At 32.5% G+C, this 22,547-nt stretch overlaps 1 protein-coding gene across 4 annotated transcripts in view; it reads left to right on the top strand.

Moving 5' to 3' along the window:
* Positions 1 to 22,547, top strand: part of PTBP2 (polypyrimidine tract binding protein 2) — a 70,559-nt gene that overhangs the window by 34,182 nt on the left and 13,830 nt on the right. For all 4 annotated transcript variants that reach the window (XM_004689757.1, XM_004689756.2, XM_004689755.2 and 1 more), the window contains exons 4-8: positions 2,652 to 2,824; positions 3,673 to 3,816; positions 9,633 to 9,797; positions 9,881 to 9,991; positions 14,397 to 14,592. In XM_004689757.1, the coding sequence (XP_004689814.1) occupies positions 2,652 to 2,824; positions 3,673 to 3,816; positions 9,633 to 9,797; positions 9,881 to 9,991; positions 14,397 to 14,592 (789 nt within the window). The remainder of the gene's footprint in view (positions 1 to 2,651; positions 2,825 to 3,672; positions 3,817 to 9,632; positions 9,798 to 9,880; positions 9,992 to 14,396; positions 14,593 to 22,547) is intronic.

Raw genomic sequence — 22,547 nt, 5'->3', positions numbered from 1 at the left:
GGGCGGATCAGGAGAGGTCTGCCGCGCCATGTGGTCACCTTTGGGGCAGGCTGGAATTGAACTCATGCAGAAGTGGCTTTGAGCTACTTAGTGCTGTGCTTTAACCCGCTGCGCCACCAGGAAGGGCCAGATCATTATACTTTTTCTTTTTCTGCTGAAGAATCGTAGAGATTTGTAACTTAGAAAGACCAAAACATCCCTCATTCTCTGATAGGGCTAGGTGTTTCATAAGCTGAGGACCACACACTTTCATAAACCATTTTCATTTTCATGGCAGAATGTTTTATATGTGGAAGTAGCCTTATTTATATGATCAAAGAAATTTTCATTTCCCAATTTCAAGTTCTCATACAAACATTCCATAAAATGAAGACTTTCATAATACCTAGTACTAAGGCATGAATATTTAGTAGCTCTCTGAGGCTGTAAACAGAGGGAGTTGTGAATAATACAAAGTAAGTATAAATTTTGGTAGTAGTTACATGTTTTTAGAGAGGGAAAAGGACAGTCTTCCCTAGGCAATCATCTACAATGTACTAGGTTAAGTGTTACTAGGTTAAGGTCATAGACTGGGGTTGTATTCCCGGAGAATGAGTGCTTTTGCTATCTTTATTGTTGTGGTTTTCCTTGGTGTTTGCTTAAAAGAAAAAGGATATAGTAAAGTAGGAAAAACTGAAATTCCTGTTTTGATTTTCCTGATACATGACCTGTAATTCATGACATAGGTTGCATCTTGAAATATTTTTGTTTTTGTTATTCAGACACGCACTATCTGGATTTTATGCTGGTTTTGCTGAGAAAAAGGTTTTGCTTTACATAAGAAAAATAAGAATATGTATGTGTATGCCTATTATATATTTTGAGTCACTTGTGTATGTTTTGATTCTCTGTTTTAACTTCACATTTTTAGTTAACAAACCTTATGATGATTTTTGATAGATAATATGCCTCAAAGTAGAAAACTCAGCCTCTTTCTTCTTTCTGATTAAGTTCAGGTACACCAGTGCGTCCCCAAATCTTCCTTTGTTATAAAAGGAGGTGGGGGGGGGCTTCATATTTCTGAGTGATGAAGAGTTAGCAGACAAGATTTTCTTTTTTTTTTTTTTAAGATTTATTTATTTGTGCATACAGAACTGGGGTACAGGCCAGAGGGTCAGGGGCGGCGAGAGGCTTCACCAGAGACAGAGAGGGGAGCAGAACAGGCAGATTTACAAAGTACACTGCTAAGGGGAGCAGCGGACGGGTCAGGAGAGGTCTGCCACGCCATGTGGTCACCTCCGGGGCAGGCGGGAATCGAACTCATGCAGAAGTGGTTTTAGCTTCTCAGTGCTGGGCTTTAACCTGCTGCGCCACCAGGGAGGGCCAAGACAAGATTTTCTTATTAGTATAATTAGAATTGAGAGTACTACTCTTCTGTGCAAAGCCAAGCTTGATTTTTAAACATACTGGTTGGGCAGTCATGAGTACATATAAAACTTCAGTGAAACTCTTGTTGCTGTCATGACTTAAGTATAACTTGACAAGTAAATTATCAAGTTAATGTGATATCCCCTAGACATATATTCTCAGATCATTCAATAAACTCACTGCTTCTGTTATATAACTTTTAATCACTCACTCACCTTTACTTTCTTTATAACACTTAACCACTATAAGAAATAACTTTGAACTACATAGTTCATCTCTCCCACTATCTTGCTGCTGCTATACCCTAGAGCCTTAAAAAAAATAATAAGTACCAAATTCTTGATAACCCTGTTTAAAGAGTCATTGTGTAATAAATTTTAAAGACACGTAGCAATCAAGATGATCTTAAGAGTTATACAGATATTGAATATGTGTATATTTTAGATACAGTGTTTATAGGTAGTGTTAAAAGTTTTGTGGAGGGTACAATATAATATCTAAAATTATTTATAAAATGGAATATGTCTGTATGCTTCTGTGTATAAAGATGATATTTTAGTGTCTCAAATATCCTTAGGTCCCTAGAAGATTAAGAATCTGGATCTAGAATAGTGAATAGCTGGCAAGTTCTCTCAGTTTTACATAAAATATTGTCTATTTTATTGTCTTCTTTAGTAGGTTTTTTAAAATTTTGGTGAGGCTTCAGAATAGAGGCAGTTAACTAATTTGCTGATTAAAATGTATCTGTTTAAGGTAATCCGTGAAGTAATCAGCAGTTTATAGTATATAGATACTGATAGCAAGATAATAGGTTTTATTAATAGGTAATATTAAGAAATTAGAAAAGCTATTGCACACAAAAGAATGTGGAACGACTGCATCTTTACAGTTTGCCTTCTCTTGTCCCTTTTTTAGTAGAACAAATTATAATTTTTTACAAATTTGTATTTTCCTTTGTAATTTCTGTTGGTGTGTAATGAGATGATGAAATTGAAAGGTAATTGTGTCATTTAATCATTGGACACTTTATGAAATTACATTTTTGTTTTTACTTATCATTTAATACTCATACTATTCAGAAACATGTTTACCTATATTAATTTTGTTGATAATTTCATTTAATAATAATATTTTCTTCTTTTGAAAATCTAGATTTTGCGCTCTTTAGAAATTACTTAATTACATTCAGCTATGTTTTTGGTTTGCTTTAAAACTTAAGTTGATCCTTTTTTAATGTCTTTCAGCCAATGGTAATGATAGTAAAAAATTTAAAGGAGAAGATAAAATGGATGGTGCGCCTTCACGTGTACTTCATATTCGAAAATTACCTGGGGAAGTGACTGAAACTGAAGTTATTGCTTTAGGCTTACCTTTTGGTAAAGTGACCAACATCCTTATGCTGAAAGGAAAAAATCAGGTATACTTCTTTCACAATTTATAAGATGTTGAGTTCTAAGATACCTAGTAGGTGTGAATTAGCTCTTGTCTAATAGCGGTGTAGAATGTAGGTTTTCTAAAAGAACATAACAGAAGTCTTACTGTTGTTTCTCCTATAACTATGTGTGGGAAACTAATGCCAGGGAGGTAAAATGAATGAGTCACCATAGTTTTCAGATTTTGCCTTTTGAATGTGCTTTAGGACTCTTAATTGAATAATTGTTATGAGATTGTGAAGATACTAGTGAATTTTTTTTTTTAAATGTGGCGCTGCATTTTGTAGTATCAGAAATTATTGAGACACAGATTAGCAGCACCATATCCTTAGGATTAACTTTGGAAAATATGCTAGCTTTAGGAGAAATAGTCATTATTCCTAGCTATGTTTCATTTGAATTAGATGTACCAGTAGTAGGCCCCACTAAATAAGAAATTTTGTTTTAAAATTTTTAATAAAAATTTCTTCTGTCTCGTACTGCTTTAAAAATGATTTTAACATCTCTAGGTTAATAATAGTAAATTTGATGTTAGAAAAATGTTTATACTTTGTTTTCTTCAGCTTTTGTAAGCGATGGAAACAGTGACAGAAACCAGAAACACTTCATACTCAAAAAACTTTTGAGAATTTTGTTTTCTATTTGAATGTCAGTAAAGGATTTCTAATTTTATTAGAGCATTTAAATGTAACTTGAAAGGAGCATTTAAATGTAACTTGAAAGGTTATATTCTAGATTCTGGTCTTTTCTAATTAGTTGAATGTATTCTACAGATATTGAAGTTTTTGAATTTAACTCATAGTATTAAATTTTTTGCTGTTTAAATTTACAGGCATTTTTGGAACTAGCAACAGAGGAAGCAGCTATTACTATGGTTAATTATTATTCTGCCGTGACTCCTCATCTTCGTAACCAACCGATTTATATCCAGTACTCCAATCACAAGGAACTAAAAACAGATAATACTTTAAACCAAGTGAGTATATTGGCCTAGAACATACAATGACACAGTGTATGAATGGAAGATGAAACTTTCAGCCACATAGAAGATATTTTTGTGGGCACTTTCTTTTTATGTTAAAGATGATTTGTTGGTCTGTTTGTTCCCAAATTTTATATTAATTTACTGAAAGTATGTGCATTCTGTTACATTCATACTCTGAGTCAGTACCAGATAAATTATTTAAATAGTATTTTTTTAAATTCTTTTAAGGTTCTGTTCAAAGATGTAAGGTTAAAATTTTCTGTGGTAACTGCTTTTGAGAGAGGACTTGTTAGCATAAACTTTACACAACTCTATGCTTAAACTTGAACATACGAAGGTCAGAGCTGTTAGTTGTTTTGATTTTTTATGGGTCTTCTTACAGAAAATTCTTATTGAAGGTGCGGTAATGATTTTCCTCAGGAGGGGAGTGTAAGAATGTACAATATGGGTGTGTTTTTAAAATAGTTATGTAGAAGATACTGGTTATTTAATAAAATTTTTAAATAGTTTTAAGAATGGTTATGGATCAGTAGTTAGTGTTGTCTAGAATCTTTTAATTCTTTCAATACAGTAACTTATTTGGAAAAAAAATTTTTTTGAAGATTGATTTTATGCATACAGAACTGGGGTACAGGCCAGAGGTGCGGAGGGTGAGAGGATTCACCCGAGATAGAGTTGGGAGCAGAACAGGCAGATCGAGGGAGTACACTGCTGAGGGGAGCAGTGGGCAGGTCAGGAGAGGTCTGCCACACCATGTGGGTCACCTCCAGGGCCAAGGATTGAACCAGCACTGAAGCACTGCTGCGCTTCAACCCATTGTGCACCAGGGAGGGCTGACTTATCTGAAAATTTAATGGAAAATAATTCCTCAGATTTTATTTGACCTTTTTTAAAAAAAAGTAACTTAAGATCATTTTGAGGACTGATGAAAAATAAGCTTGCAAAACTTCTAAAGTAGAAGGCTAAAATTTCAACTTTTAATTTGATAATCTTACTCTTTTTGTAACTTTGAAAGTTATGTAAGAATTTATTATGAGGGAATAAACCAAAATAAAAGTATCCCTCTACCCTTTTGACTTAGAATTTAAAATTTCATTTACTATCTTTTCATTTTAGTATTTTCAGTATAGTAATTCATGAATACATTGTTAATTTGGAAGATTCAAATAAAATGAACATGTAGAGTAAATTTGAGAGTGGGGGATGGTGCATTTGTCCTTTTAACCATGAAAGCTCCAAGTAGCAGTGACATTTGAGTAACAAGCTTTAAGATGGTCATGGAATAAGATAGTTATTCCAGTCAGAATGATCAGTGCAAACTTCCTTGCAACCATACTTAACTTTAAGTCATCCTTTTGATACTACAATTGGTATGTCATACATATGAGTTGACTGTTCTTTAAGGATGCTAATTAATTAATTAATGGTATTTTTAAAATAATGTCATTATACTCTATTTTTCAGTGCTCTTACTTGTGTTTTCTTTTCATCCATCTTTTCTTTGTAGTCTGTTCCTAATTCAGAATGAACATTTAGGTTTTATTGATCTTAATGGTCTTTGCTTTAAGGTAAAGAGGAATGAGTAGTACACTAAACTGGGATTCCAACACCACTTCCCAACTCCTGCTCCCCAAATGTCAAAGAGATCTTCATTCTAGGCCAACAGAACTGCCTTTTGAATTTCTGGTTCCCTTAAAGGGAGCATTTTACTCTGTTTTTAGTTTTGGTGATGGGGGAGAAGAGACAACTGTTGGAATTTAGCAAGATACTTCAGTAACCCTTTTATTTTTGCCCCCTCTGTCCTGTGAACCTTCTGATATCCAGTATCATTTATGTGAATGTTACTAGGGCATTTCCTGCTTACTTTGTGTTAACATTGCTTTCTGATTACTTAATTATATTTGTTTTCTGTGTTTCAAGAATTTGATGAAACTGTTTTCATCTAATGACTATATGTGATGTTTGCATTTTTCCTTTTTTATATAATTTCATAGCATTTTAATAGGTTTTATGTAGGAGTGAGGCAAAAGAATGTGGGAGTGATGACTACTTCTTCACTTATCAGCAAGACCTATTAATTCACTCTCCTTGATGTCAATCTAATTTTCTTTCTTTAGACATTTCACCTCTTAATGATATTACTGTAGTAGCTCTTACTGATCTACTTTCTTGTGTTTGCTTCCTAGTATAGTCAAGTTTGTATCTTTCCAAAATGCTCATATTTGACTGTTAACTCCTTTGCTGCAAACCCTTTCATGCTCAAGATAAAGGCCCTTTCTGAGGTGGCTGTTTGTCTGTTCACTTATTTCACCTAAAAGTGCCATCATCTCCTATTTGTCTTTTCCTTCTGGTTTATTTCACTTTGTATATAATCCCTTCTAACTCAATCTGTGTTGCCACAAATGGTATGAATTTATCTTTTTTGATTGCTAAGTAGTTTTCTGTTGTGTGTGTGTGTGTGTGTACTATATTTTCTTGATCCATTTTTCTATTTTTGGATACTTAGGTTGTTTCCATAGTTTGCCTCTTATAAGTAGTGAACATAGGAGTGCAAATTCCCTTTTGAATGAGTGTATTTTGTGTTTTATTGGGTAGATACTTAGGATTGGAATTGGTGGGTCATATAGGAGATTCATTTTTAATTTTTTGAGAAACCTCCATATTGCTTCTGTAGGGCTAGACTAGTTTACATTCTCACCAATAGTGTAAAATTAGGGTATCTCCACATCCTCATCCTAACAGTTGGTAACTGTTAGCTCTTTTGCCCATTTTTGATTAGGTTTTCTTTTTGTTGAATTGTGTAGGTTCTAACTGGACCCTTGTCAGATGTATGAATATCTTTTTGTCTTATTTTCTTTTGCTGCACAGAAGCCTTTTGATACAGTCCCAGTTGCTTATGTTTTCTTTGCCTTTGGAGTTTTAACTGTGAAGATGTCATAGAAGCTTAGCTGTGAAGTATTTTGCCTGCATTTTCTTCTGTATTTTATGGTTTCAGATCCTACATCAAAGACTTTTTTTTCCATTTTGAGTTGATTTTTGATTTAGCGTTTTAGTCTTTTGTATTTGTTCAGTTTTCCTGGCATTATTTTTTGAAGAGGCTTTTTCCTTGTTCCTAATGTATGTTCTTGGCTCGTTTGTCATATATTCACAGTCTATGTTGGTGTGAGTTTATCTCTGGAGTCTTGGTCTATTCTATTGGTCTCTGTATGTCTGTTTTTGTTCCAGTACCATGCCGTTTTAATTATTATAGCTTTATATTACAATGGAAGTCTGGAAATGTAATACTGTCATATTTCTTCTTCTTCTTTTTTTTTTTTTTGTCAGAACTGCTTTTGCTTCTTAGGGTTTTTTGTAGTTACATATGAATTTCAGTATTTTTTTTTCTGTTTCTTTAAAGAATGTTATTGAGATTTTGGCAGGGGTTGCATTGCATTGTATCTGAAGAATGCTTTAGGTAGGCTGGTCATTTTGGCTATGTTGATTCTTCCAGAAAATAAGGCGGGACTGCCTCCTCATTTCTGTGTGTCTTCTTTTAACAGTGTCTCATAGCTTTCTTTGGGTAGGTTCTTAACATCTTTTGTTAAATTTATACCTCTAGGTATTTGCTTTCTTCTTTTTTGGTATGATTGTAAATGGAATCATTTTCTTAATTTCATCTTCTAGTTTATTATTTCTATATGGTAAGGCAGCTGATTTTTTTTTTTTTTTTAAAGATTTATTTATTTGTGCATACAGAACTGGGGTACAGGCCAGAGGCTCAGGGGCGGTGAGAGGCTTCACCAGAGACAGAGCGGGGAGCAGAACAGGCAGATCAACGAAGTACACTGCTGAGGGAAGCAGCGGGCGGGCCAGGAGAGGTCTGCCTCGCCATGTGGTCTCCTCCGGGCAGGCAGCAGGCGGGAATCGAACTCATGCGGAAGTGGCCTCAGATTCTCAGTGCTGTGCTTTAACCCGCTGCGCCACCAGGGAGGGCCAATAAGGCAGCTGATTTTTGTGCATTGATTTTATAACCTGTTTTACTGAACTGATTAAAATTTTTAATGATAGTGGAGAATACTAATTGTTAAACTAAAAAGGAAGGAGAAGGAATAGTAAATAACATTGAAATAAAGTAAGGAGGGGGATATATACTCATTTGCTTGCTTGTGGAGATGGATGTTAGCATTTTTCTGTTCAGTTATTTCCATGCTTGTTATTTGAGATAAATATATATGGGATATGTTCATGAAAGTAATATAGCAGTGAGCTACTTAATATACTTATTTTAATATGTATTTGTTCAAATATATGCAACCATTTAAATAGTAAATGAAAAATTTTTGTCTTGCTTGATTCTTTGTTCTTTTCTGTCCTTTTTCCACCATTGTGCAAATGTGTTTATTACATTAAAGATGGTTTAAAATATTGATTATGAATTTATGATTCATAGTAGCCAAAAAATTTTTACAGGCCCTATTATTTAATTAGCATTTAAATGCTGAGGTTTGATTAGATGAGTAATGTGGTATCTTTGAGCCCTAAGTTATAGGATCCTATTGGTATAATTTTTCAGTGAATGAGCATTCTGTTTTCCTCCCACCTCTATTGAGGTATAGTTGAAGTAATTGTCACTTTAAGGTATATGATGTGTTAATTTGTTATACACAATGATTACCACCATAACTTTGGTTAGTAACAAAAAAATGTCTTCATGATGAGTGTCATCTTTGGCCAGGGGGCATGTTGATCTCCTCTGTATACGTCCACTATCAAAGTAAACACTGATCATTCTTGTTCACCAGTGTACTCATTCTTTGTATTTTCCTTTTTCATCTGTCATCCATCTTTCACTTTGTTTATATTCCTATTTATCTGTCAGTACAGCTTTTTCAAATTACAGAGCAATGGAGAGTTGTCATTGTTACATTTAATAACTTTTCTTTTTTACTTTATATGGTTTTTCTGATTCCATGTAAGATAGCAATTATTTCCTTATCAGGGAATCTGTCATAGTAATAATAGGAAAGGCAAAATAGTAGTAAAGGCAGTCCTTTTGGCACATTTAACTGACAGATGCTGTATCATTCTGTGTGTGCCTTTTTCCACATCTTAAAATCTCAATCAAGATTCCTCTTAAAATATTTAATAAGTGCAATTTAATTAGCATTTATTAATACAAAAAATAAGTGTTCTTTATAATTGATTTATTAGGTACTATGTAGTATGTATGTAAAGTATCCTTCATATTTAATCTGTATTCTTGAAAATACTCAAATATGCCTAAAAAGTTGGTGGCTTTGTGCTATAGTATACATCTGTTCTAAAATTTTGGTGTCAGAAGACAATACTAGTATGAAAAAGACTTATTTGTAGCCTGAGTAGTACTCTTTTTGATTATATAGAAATAATTTTTATGGGAGGTCTACTGATAATACAGAAATCACCTTACTGAGTTTTACCATGTGCCTCTTTAATTCAATGAGTAATGTTAGCTGAAACTCAATTTGTAATAAAAGTTTTCATTTATAACATTTTCTGATTATATGAATCTACCAAAATTATTTTTTTATTGCATTGCCTATCTTTGTTTAACATTAGTCTTAAGTCCTAGATAATTGTTTTTAAAGTAAATGCTAAAGGAATACTTGAATTATGAACAAACAGTTATTAGCTTATGGTAAATGTTGTGGGGTTCACAAGTTTTAAATTACAATGCGAGTGCTAATTTTGTTTAATCTCAGGTGTTCTAGAAAATGGATAGTATAACATAGCAATGTATAAATGAAAATACTGGATGTGTGTCTAAAGTACCTATCTATAATTTTCAGCGTGCTCAAGCAGTTCTTCAAGCTGTGACAGCTGTCCAGTCAGCAAATACTCCTCTGAGTGGTACCACAGTTAGTGAGAGTGCAGTGACTCCCGCCCAGAGTCCAGTACTTAGAATAATAATTGACAACATGTACTACCCTGTGACACTTGATGTTCTTCACCAAGTAAGGCTGATGTAATTTTAATGTTTACCTATAAATGGAGAAATAACACAGTAGGTAATATTTTGATTTTAATATTTTAACAGATATTTTCTAAGTTTGGTGCTGTATTGAAGATAATCACATTTACAAAAAATAACCAGTTTCAAGCTCTCCTTCAGTATGGTGATCCAGTAAATGCTCAACAAGCAAAACTAGTAAGTTTTGTAGTAATTTTTTGTGGGAGCTGGTGATATTTTTCAACAGTAGGTATATAGTTGATAGTATGTGTACGGACATAACTTTGATTGCAGAGTTAACCACATAAGCATTATAAATGGCTCAAATTGGTGTCATTTAAATCTTTCTAGAAAAACTTAATATTTGTCTTAAGAAGCAATGCTTATTTTTAAAGTCATATGTAGTTATAGCATGTATATATTTGCACTTTTGATTTAGTATCTAAAAGTTTTGTGCTCTTGAATAAATATAGAGAGATTGTATTGTGCATGCACCTCTGCTTAAGATTCTGTTTATTTAAAGACTTGTTTTTAAAGACAGTTTTCCTGAGTAGGTACCTAAGTCTAATACTATGTCACAGCATTTACCTGTTTTTTTGCTATTGTTAATATGTTTTAGGAGAAGTAATATTTCCTTATGTCATGGCTACTCTGATCAACTATATACCAGATACTTGTTTCTAGAATGCTTAATTTTCTATGTGTGTATATTATTTATTTTTAAATATTTATGCATATAAAAACTGGGGTTGTAGCCCAGGGTGCAGGGGATGAGAAGATTCACTGGAGACAGTGGAAAGCAGAATATGTGGATCTACTAAACTACACAGTCTAGGGGAGCAGCTGGTAGACGCTGGGTTAACTCCCTGGCCAGGGATTAAACTACTGCTGCAGTGGCTGCAGATAGCTTCATCCTGCTGAAACTTAACCCCTTGTGCTACCAGGGAGGGCCTGTGCATCTTATAAACCTCTTGTGCTACCAGGGAGGGCCTGTGTATCTTATTTAAATCTACCATTGGCTCTCTTTAAATTGTGCCACATTACTCCACTGTTGTTACTGTTCCACTATTAAGGTATAAAGTACATTAAACCATTGAATCATTTATCTTTCCTTCCTTTTTCTTACTTCATTTTCTTCATTTCACTCTTCTCTCAGATCAGGATAGTTAGTATGGAACCAAGTGGTAAATTAAAGTGTAGCTTGAAAGTGTAAAGTTGATAGTTTTTTCATGTGCTTTTCTTCAGTATGTTGCCTGCCCAGTGGTTCCCAAATTACATATTTTCCTTAAAGATATAAATTAGCAATTTGAATTCTTTTTATCTCAAAATATTGTTTCTTAATATGTTTGAGCCCTCCCACCTTTAGAGTTATTTTATATATAATTATCAAAAATGTATGAAGTTTGATCAATAACAGCTCAAAGTTATCTTCATAGTATTTTTACACTGTCAAAATATTTAAATAAGTGCACATTTTTCTAAATGGGGACTTCTCTTTTGTTATTCTCTTCTGATCCAGAGGAAGATGATTATGTGTAAACAACAAATAAGATTATATACTACACTTCCGGTGTAATTCATTGGGGTGAAGGTAATTCATATGTATATCTTGTCTGAAGGAATCTATAATTATATTATAAAAGACTTTAGGGCCTCCATATTGGTGGAAGGGTTAGTCTCAGCACAATCAAGCTGTTGTCAGCTACTGCTGTATAAGTTCGATCCCCAGCTTGAGAGCTTACCCTTATGGCACAGCAGACCTTTATTATCTAGATATGTACAACCTCTGTGTACAACCTGTTTCTTCCTTTTCAGATTCATTTCCATCTGCTTTTGTAGGACTTGTGCTATTCTCACAGCTATTTACACCTTTGTGACTGTCATATGACTTTCTCTAATCTTATCTTTCCAGCAGTACTTTCAAATGCTCTTGTGTTCTCTTTCTTAATAAAGTTCAACATACTTCAGTCTCAGTAATAAGGCAAAAAACATGAAGGCATCCTTCTTTCCTTTTCTTTCAGCCTGTCTGTAAGTCTTATAGATTCTAAATTTCTGTTGACTTTTGTCTCCAAATTATCTTGCCACCAATCTTAATTCAAGCCATTCACAGTGCTGGTTTCTAAACAAATGCTGCCAAGGATCTAGTGAAGAAGGAACCTTCTTAAATCTGCTGTTAAATGTAAACTGATCTAGTCACTATGGAAAGCTGTATGAAGGTTCCTTAAAACACTAAAATGGATCTGCTGTATGATCCAGCAGTTGCACTCCTAGGAATCTACCTAGAGAACACAAAAACACTGATTCAAAAGGAAGCTGCAATTGTACTGTTATTGCAGCACAATTTTCAATAATCAAAATATGGGAATAATGTAAAATCCCCAAATAGATGAATGGATAAAAAACATTGTGGTATACATACACAGTGGAATAGTACTCAGTGATCAAAAGAAAAACTCATGTCATTTCTGCAACATGGAGAAAGGGTTAAGTAAAATTAAAATTAAAACCATTATGTGGTTTCATTTACATGTGCGGTGTAGAGAAACTGAACAAAGGGTCAGAAAAAAGAAAACTCTTTCAAACTGACCACAGGTCTCAGGCATACAACAGGGGAGAGGGAGGAAGAGCATAAAGGACTGGGAGATGGAGCACAGTTCTATAGTGGTGGGAGAACTACAGGGTTCAGAGGAGAGAAATCAAATGTCTAAAAATAAAATATATAAGAAAATTAATTACAAAATAAAATAAAGTGATGGTTTCTGATGCTTTAAGTTTATGCCAAAATAACATATTGCCAGCTATATTCTCCTTATAGTTATTACATTATTTTTTTTATTTTTCACAATATCTCGACTTAAAATCATATAACTTCTATTTTCAGAGCCCTTCAGTGATTTACTTTTATCCTATGTATAAACTCTTCAATTCTTAACATGGCAACAAAATTCAAACTCATTCGTAATATGCCTCTCTAGTCTTCTACATCTTTGTACATACATATATATATATATATATATAGAGAGAGAGAGAGAGAGAGAGAGAGAATTATATAAATCTGTTCGCAACGAAGTCTTAACATAATAAGCATTCAGTGGGCTAGATCACTTTTAATTCTCATCACCATACATCAGATTTATATGTCTTTTATTTTTTGTCAGTTTCTATTGGACTATAACTTACATAACTAGTTACCATATTTGTTTTGTGCCTATGAGTAGGTGCCATATCTGTTTTGTGCCTAGCATATGAATATTGTAGACATTCATGTTTTTATTTTCACCCTGTGTTATTTCCCCAGTACTTACTGTGCTGCCTATTGCTGTCAGTAAAATTAGTTGTTCTAAATTTTGTAATTTGTTAGCTGCATTTTTATGATTGTTGAAACAGTGACGCTTACATTACAGGCAAGGGATAAATTCTGGGAAGAGAATTTAAAAACCTCTCCCTTCATTTCTAGTGATGCAAGTTCAAATGAATGAGAGATGAAAAAAAAAAAATCTTAGCCATTGAAAATTTACCTAATAGGCACTGTTCAGTTTTGGGAGAAGAGAACTTGTACTGCTTTATGTGTTCAAGCATTACACACATCTATTGGATCTTGGTGTACAATATATCAGGCTTGCTCTGTATGGTGTACAGAACTATTGCTAATGCTTATGTATGGTTATCAGAACTATTATTTTATTTTCATGGTGGGAAATAGAGCTAAATATACTCTCCATTTCCAAACTGCTATTTTATACAGTGTTTATTTTTCTAATGAAAAATTAACACTGTATGCCCCTATTCTCTAGTTTGTTCCAGTCACCTGGAACAGAATAAAACAGCATGATAATAATAATCAGCATAGTCCTTTCACATATATAATCTTATACTTAATCCTTATAACTCTGTGAGGAAGCGTAGCAATCATTATCTGTTTTCCAGCTTAAAAGATTCTGAAATTCAGAGAGGTTAATAACTTGCTAAAGATGACTTGAGTGTAAATGTTTGTGTCTAGAGCTGGCATTCTATTTCCAAACTTTTCCTGTTGGGTTTGCTAATTCAGCAAATAACATTGCTCAGGAAGAGACTAGTTAAGGTTAAGGAACTAAGGAAGATATTAGTTTCTGCCACATTTCATGGGCATTACTGTTATACATTAGTGATTTTTTTTTTTTTTTTGGCTTGAGGCACCTCACGTAATGTGAGATCAAATGGAAATAACCTTATAAAATATCCAAGTCTTACAAAAACTGCCATTTATAAAATATATATAATTAACGTTAAAGTATTATGCAGACTACTTTGACAGGACTGACTGTAACCCGTGTTAATTTTTAAAAATAATCTATTTGCAGGTTTTTTGAATTAAAAGTATTAGTGCATATGCTTAAATGTTCATATCTTGGATTTAAGTAGCACTTTAAAGAAAGTATTTGTGGAAAATAATACATCTAGAGCTGGAATAGCTCTAGATAGCTCAAAAAAATAATGTATCAAATTTGTTTCCTTTTCTGATGGCTGTTATGCATAGCTTTTCATTGTTGACTTTTATTGTAAAGAATAGTTTTTGCTAATTTTCATTCCTAAGACTACTGATATGCTTTACTTGCTTTTACAGGCCCTAGATGGTCAGAATATCTATAATGCTTGCTGTACCCTACGAATTGATTTTTCCAAACTTGTGAATTTGAACGTAAAATACAACAATGATAAAAGTAGGGATTATACTCGACCTGATCTTCCATCTGGAGATGGACAGCCTGCATTGGATCCAGCTATTGCTGCAGCATTTGCCAAGGAGACATCCCTCTTAGGTATGATTTTTATTGTCTTTACCACTTTCCTTCCATTTTGCCAAGTCGGAAAGTGCCTTTTAAAATCCAGTAAGTACAATGAACTCCCCATTTTGGAATTTAAGAAACTGTGTAAGGTTTTATTTTTTCAGGTGAGAAGTTATGTGAATGCTACTGAGAAGAAAATCTTAGTGTTTGTCATAATGTGGTTAAAACTGTACCAGCTATATTATTATTTTTTACCACACCACTCTACCAAAAGAAAAGCTTTAATGAAATAATCTTGAGTGCTTAATAAAAGAGATAACATTTAAACTTAATGTCACCACTGTCTAGGTCCAATTCTACCTGTGTGGGTTCTTGTGCATGTTCTTTAGGGTTAATCATGATTGTTTTAATTTTGTGCTATCTAAAAACAGTGAATTAAACGACAAAATGTAATGGTAGTAAGCATCTGGATTTTTAAAAATTGTATTACAGCCTCTCTTAAAAAGCAATTTAACAATTTTTTTGTAAAATTTATTTTGGTATTTGTTTGCATTTTGTCTTAATATTTTATATTTCACCTTGTTCTACAATGGATTTGACCCACCTAACAAAAATACATTGCAAAAATTTGGAACTAATTATTGGACTCAAGATGAAGAAAAAGTAAGGGAAAATGTTACTTGTAAGTAAAATAAGTATGATACACTTGTGAAATTTTGCAGTTTGCTTTTACTTGATGTGTTTGGGAAATTTATAATTTCTGATATTTGTATGATCATATGTATACAGGTTAGTTTTTTTATACCTAACCTGTAATATAAAATGAGTCAGCATAAGTGATCTCTTAGGTTATGAAATGTCGATCAATAGCAATAGCACTATATTGAAGTAATTCTTGGAAATATTTATTTACTGTGGCTCTAAAACTGATGTATTTTCATTTGTAAATATATAATTAAGTGACACATCTTTGAGCAGGGATGCAGGACACAGTAATTCTTAAGAATTGATGTTTGAATTTAATTCTGGTGACTTCAATAAAACTGATCCTTTATTCTGATTTTCTGATACATCAAGCACAAACGATAGGTGTTTATCATGAATTTAATAGATGTTTAACATTATCTCTGTATGGAATTTCAATCACTCAATCTAGTTTAAGCCTTTTATTTTTTCATCTTGGGTTGCAGGTGGATAATACGAATTACTACATTTTTAAAAGTGAAGTTCTGAATGAGACAATGAATGATGCCTTGCTTTTGGTTGCAGTTGTTATGTAGGTTCTTAAATTCTTTATTGATGGTTATTATCTTATAAAAAAGAAAAAAAAAACTGTATTGAATCGCCTCTAAGTCCTAGGCATTCTGCTGGGCACTTGATAGATATTTTAGTCTTTAAAACAGCCAAATGAAGACAATGATAGCAATGTTTTACATACAGTTTCTGGGCTTTCCATTAATATGCAGTTCATTAAAGAAACGATTTAAGGGTAAAATAACAGGTATCTCCAGCTAGCATCTACCATCAGACCACGTTTTTGGACCCTTAAGAATTGTGTGTGTTTACTGTGTTTGTTGATTCTGGGCCAAGTCAAGGTTAGTATTCATCAGCATTCTTCTGGGAAGTTGTTACTTTTTTCCTTGTAGTCAACCACGGCCAAAGTGAAACATTTTTAAAGTCTTTCTCAGAAGATTATGAAGTTTTGGCATATTTTCTGTCTTACACTGTTTTTATTCATTGCTTAGGTGCTCGACATTTTTGCACTAAAAGCACTATGAGTAAAGTTACTCAGTTCTTAATATATTTGTCTGTCTTCCAGCTCTACATTGAATTTTTAAATTTTAAATGTTTCCTTTCTGCTTATAAGAAAAATGAAAATGTTTTGAAAACATAAATTCACTTTATTAAGTACCTAGCATTTACCTGTTCTAATGATTTTGCATCTTATGACTGGGTTTTTTATTTTTAGTATCTTCAAATAGCTTTTGAAAGTGAGTTATACATTTTAAATATCAAAAAACAGACTTCTGTAATTCTGAAAATTTACCAGCAATAATTATGGTTATATTTTGATGATCTATTTTTCATCCTTTTATAAATACATATTTTTGTACAAAATTAAAACCACAGGTTACTTGCAATCTTGTTATTTCATTTTGTCAACCTAAGTAATTTTTTTGTTCGTTTTCTTAATCGACTTCCCTACTTTTTGCTAGTCTAATGATACTGTGATACATTCCCTGCACCTACGTTTTATCGTCTCAAAATTATTTTCTCTAGTTGGATTCCTAGACTAGAATTGCTGGTTCAAAGAAAATGTTAAAATCTTCTGGTTCTTAATGAAAATTTCTCTTTAGAAAGGTGATAGAATTTCAGACTTATGTGAATGGTGTATGAGACAGGCTAGTCTACTTTTTCTCTTACTAGCATTCAATATTATATTTTTGATGTTATTTTTAACGAGCTACTTTATAATTTTTAAAAAACTTACTAGATAATTAGAAGTCTGAATTCCTATTGAGATGTAAAATGCTTATTAAGGATATTCTTTTAGTTAGGAGCTAAGCTTTAAGCTTTATTCACATATTTCAGGTGGGCCAGTTTTGGGAGAGGCATTTTAAAAATTCATTTCAATGAGATTTCAATTAAGTAACTTTGTAAACCCCACACAATTAGTGAATTATCTTTATAAAGAATCACTTAATGTTTGCTTTCTAGTCTTCAAACACATTTACAGCAACCACCAGTATTGCTTTTTAGTAGTTTATGACTTCTGAAATAGTAACTCTTTTCTGCTTTTATTTGTCTCCAATGACATTTGATCAGTCGAAGGATTTCAGGGAACAACCAAATGTAATGATGGGATCCATTTATTGTTGCATCTACTTCAAACAGAACTTGTTCAAAAGGAAGTAATCAATAGGTGTTGCTTTATTTCAAGAAGTCTATAAGAACATGGATGTAAGGTGATAATTTTTTTGAGTATTTAGAGGTATTTCACTGCGTTGTATGAGGTTTTTAATGTATCTAAGTACTTGGCTAAATTTAATTACTTTGGGATCAGTATTATGCATTGTGATTGATTTAAGACTAGTATCTCTACCTGACTTCTCTGCTTCTTTTAATGTTAGGAATCAGAGTTTCTCAGAAAATGTAATTAATTCAAGAAGAGAAACTAGAGTACTTTGTAATTAGTTGGCAGTCTGACATCTAAATACATAATCACAAACCTGGAAACTATTAGTTATTCACATATTCTTCAAGAACAAAGTGATCAAAAATCCTTGAAATTATAAATTGAGACATTTTAATGATCATTTTATCATGTTTAAGTGTAGTTAATTTATTAAGGGGTGGATCAGTTTTAGAAAAATTGCTGAAAGTAGTTTATTTTTTACCATGTTGTCTACATTTTAAAAATTGGGGCAGGTAATATGGATAGAGTAGATTTTTCTGTGTATTTGGGGGTCGAAGAAAATCAGCCTTTTTCATCATATGGCCTTAACAGAAAGGAAAAACATACTTTTTGTAGGAAATTGATGAGTGTTAAAATAATGAAGTGACACAAGAAAGTCATACAATCATATATGTAGTTTGTAAAATTAGTATTTTTTTAAGATCCCAAGGTGTTTCTAAGTGCTAAATTTTAGCTTTGTAGCAACTATTGAGCAGTATTTTGTATAAATCTGTCTTCATGTAATTCTCCTGGCCAATTATTCTTTTAATTAAATTTACATTTATTTTGTATGTGTTTGTGATATATAAAGTCTTAACAAGTTTCAGTTTTTAAAAATTATTTCTGAAAATTTCCCTTTGTTACTTTTTAATGACTTTTCACATTGTATTTTAAAAAGTGAATTAATAGTGATTTCACTAAGCATTTACTAATTAATAAAATCCACATAGCCATCATCTCAACTCAATGGTTCCCATTGAAGCATTGTCAGTAATCTCCTATTATACATTAGCATAATATATCTAAAGTGATGGCATTTTCTTATAAAATCATAATTACCATACTAATCAAATTTGACGATTTTTTAAATGTCATTGAAGACCTTGTTCATTTTCAAATTTACCCATAGGTAGCACAATATTTTTTTGTATAGGTTAAATTTGTTTATAGTGATTATTATTGTTGTTAATTATAGTCTTGCCCTATAGCCCAAAAAAGAAAGTAGACAAAGGACTAAATAGAAATAGTTAACATTTAGATGTGTTTCTATCAAAAAAGGATTCATCCCCATAAAATAAAAGCTAGGAAGCATTAGTATTTTCTCAGTAAATATTAAGGGACCATAAACCCCTTCTTATAGCTAATTGTAAATAAAACTAACCTTCAGATACGAGTTATTAATTCAGACAAGGGGTTACTATCCCCTCAGTGTCCTTTTTCTTGCACTCATGTATATATGTAGTCTGTTCCTATTTAAATTTTTTAATACAATTTTGTAAGATGTGCAGGGAAATCCTATCTTTTGTGAAACAGAGGAGGAAAAAAATTACCAAAATTACACTAACTAGAAATTAATTAGTGATGCAACAGTGAATTGATAGAGCAATCCCTGTATATTTTCTTGCAATATATTTAACACCTGCGTTTTTCTGTGGTGTTTAGAAAATAAGATGGTCACTTGCTATATTTTAGGTTTATTTTATCAGTTTTATGCTGTTCAAGGTTTTTGTATCCTTGCTGGAAACAAAAAATCAGGCAGTCTGACCCCAAAAAGCTATTTGAAATTTCTTGCTTTTTTTTTTTTTTCCTGACCATTAAGAATAGTCTCACAGCCTAGGAAGAATAAATGAAATTATTACTTGGTATTTTCATGAGCTTATAAGGCCATTTTCAGTTAATTATTATGACGTAGGCCTTTACTTTACATAGACTTTTCTAGAAAGAAATGCTGGTGGAAAAGAAATTCAAAGGTATACATATACCAGTTTGTAAGGAGTGAAGTCTTTTTGGCTCTGATAATTAATAAAAAGAATTAACACTCTGTTTGCCATTTGCTCTTTCTATAAAGATTAGACTTCTCTGTACAAGTTTCTAAATATCATTCTGTTATGGTTCTAACTACTGAAACAACTGAAACCAAAATGTTTTGTTCATATACACATTCAAAATTTGATCCATAGAGATATGTGCATTTTTATTTTTTCATAAAACGGCATTAAACTTATAAAAAACCTAATGTTAGCAAAACCCTAAAACAAACTAATTTTATTAATAAGACTAAGAAAGACTAAACTAAGTATCTCATCAAATGGGCACACATTTGAAAGCTATCTACCAAGAAACACCATAATAATGACTAACATCATATAAATATTTCTAAGAAATATTAAACTACATAGATTTGTTTTTAATGTCATTGAATGCCATAACACCAAAGGATGAAAAACCATACTTTAAAAAAGCTGTGCTAACATACTCAATATAAGTCAAAGTTTTAGCCAAAAAAAAAAAATAATAGTAATTGTACTAATTTACTTATTTTCCTCTTTTCATTTAACATCTAAGGAACTGGGTGGAGTATTTCTTCTTCATGTGTGTGTATTCTTAACAAAGTGTAGAATTCTTTGGGTTTCTGAACTAGTCCTTTACTGCTGTTACTGAATTTTAGAAATAACAGTCTTCACAGAATCTTTTAAAGTGCCTCATTTAGAAAAATTGCAAGAGCTGAAGTAGAAATATTCATTTTAAATTTTTTTTAAAGTGACTGAAATATTAACTTTGAATCACAGACTAACCTGACACAAATACCTTAGCACAGTGTTTAATTAAATTTAATCTTAAAAATATTTGAGTGCATTTTAAATAGGGAATTATTCTTTGTCTTCTGGGCAAAGGAAATATGTTTGGTGGTAATTGTGTACTTTGGAGAGATTATGGTCATAAATGTGATACAAACATTAGAGAAAATCAGTTCATGTTGATGTCAGTTCAGCATTCTCAAATGGAATAAATAGGCTTATTACTATAGGACTAAACTGAGGGATTAAATAGGATTAAAATTGTAAATTCCTATTCATTCAGTAGTTACTATGAAGTTATTATGGATTGAATATAAATGAAATTAACAATGTATTAGTGTTACAGATAAAGTTTCTACTACTCTTGGAAGAACTATGCTTTAGAAAGATGGGAGAGAATCGGATGGTATTTTAGCATTAAAGAAGGACCTAAGAGGAAAAGTTTGCAGAAAGGAAGTGTATGCATAATTATTAAGAATATGGGCTCTAAATTCGGATTTCTAAGTTCCAAACCTGGCTCACTTTCAGTCTGCTTCCACATTTGTAGTGGATAAACTGACAGACCATGTTTTCCAAAGGCTGTAGTGAAAAAGGTGTTAGTATTTGCAAAGAACTTTGCATAGTACCTGGCATATATTTGAATGTTTGGCATATCAGCTTCTATTTTAAGGCTAGCTTAAGTCCTAAAATTGACTAGTGGATTGGATAGAGAGTTTACTGAAAAAGTTGGCCCTAGAAAATGTTTTTAAGGACCATTGTGAGAACTAGAAAGGATTTTTATCAAGCTCACAAAGAAATTTAGGGGCAGAGCAGGAACTGAAGTAATCACCATTGGTCTGTATTATTCTATTTTTTGTTAATATGAAGAAAAGGGAACAAATAAGAGAAGACTTTGAAGCTGTTTGAAAAATTAGAGGAAAATAGGACCCACCTATACTTGTGATCTCAGACTTGTACTTGCTGAAGAAACTATGTCAGTGGTGACATTGAGAATGTCTAGTGGGTGTTTAGGAAATTTTGGAAGATAAACCAATGTTGGATAGTACAGTATTTGTGAAATAAATTTTCAGTTACATATTCACTATCGGTGCTTTACAAGTCAGGTGAAGGCATAGCCAACACTGGTTTTGAAAAGCACTGAAGGGTTTATAACAAGTGAGCCAAAACAGGCTCCATATTATATAGTCATCTTAAAGGCCAAAACTGGGTTCAGTGATTTAGTAGGAGTGGGAGTAGGATCAAGAAGATTCCTTTCAGGAAACAAAATGTAAATGTTAGAAATGATTGGGAAATGAGAGAGAGAAAAGAAACATTAAAGATGTAACAAGAGAGGATGCTAAAGTGGATTGATGATGTAAATTTTAAGAAATTGTGAAACTAGAGTGTTAGGCAGATAAAAGGATGATGACAGGAACTGAGAGAAAAGAATATAAAGTCAAGTGCTCAAGTCTTTATGTAATGAGAAAAATGTTCCAGTGACCTAATGGCTCTTTAGATGAGAAATGATTTCATGATATTGACATCAAGCTGGCCTAGTTGATCTAGGACTCTGGAAGTAACATTGGGTGGGGCACAGCTTTGAATAAAACATCCCTTTTTCTTCCCCTTGGGGAAGGGTTTAGGAAGATAAAAATGACTTTTTGATAAGGCTATAAGTTTTATTAGGACAAAGCAAACTTTTAATTAAAAAGTTTCTCTAAGGAACATAATGAGATGCAGTTGCTAATAATAGAAAAGAATGAATTCCAGAGGACAAAATGGGAAATGAAGGAAAGATTGGTGGAAGAAGAGGTATGGATTGTTTGAGAAAAGAATAGAGATTGTCATTCTTGTCAAAAGTGATTGTTTTATTTGCAAGACAGGAAGTGAAATGTAGAAACACCTCTTTGTGCCTTGTACTTTATAAATTAGAATGGATCTCAAAATCCCACCTGCCTATCAGGTATATATAAACAGTGAAAAGAAGGAACACCCTCCCCCCAAAAATTGCATAACTGACGTGGAAGTTTTAGTATGGGAAATATAAGGGATAAAATACACTGTATCCTAAAGGTCATAAGCTATCAGTCAAGGGGAACCTAGGGAGATAGGGCTAAACATAATTACAGGAGCCTAGAGCCCTCAGAAAAGAACATGAGAGGCCAGCTAAGGAAATCTGAAAAAAAGAAAGTACAGATTGTATACTTTATAATACCATTATTGGCTGACTAATTTCCTACTGGACTCATTAAGAT

The sequence above is a fragment of the Condylura cristata genome, unplaced genomic scaffold (assembly GCF_000260355.1).
Source record: "Condylura cristata isolate star-nosed mole 26May11 unplaced genomic scaffold, ConCri1.0 scaffold00026, whole genome shotgun sequence".
Taxonomy (NCBI): Eukaryota; Metazoa; Chordata; class Mammalia; order Eulipotyphla; family Talpidae; genus Condylura; species Condylura cristata.
The sequence above is the reverse complement of the archived record's forward strand: the minus strand, read 5'-3'. Positions and strand labels throughout refer to the sequence as shown.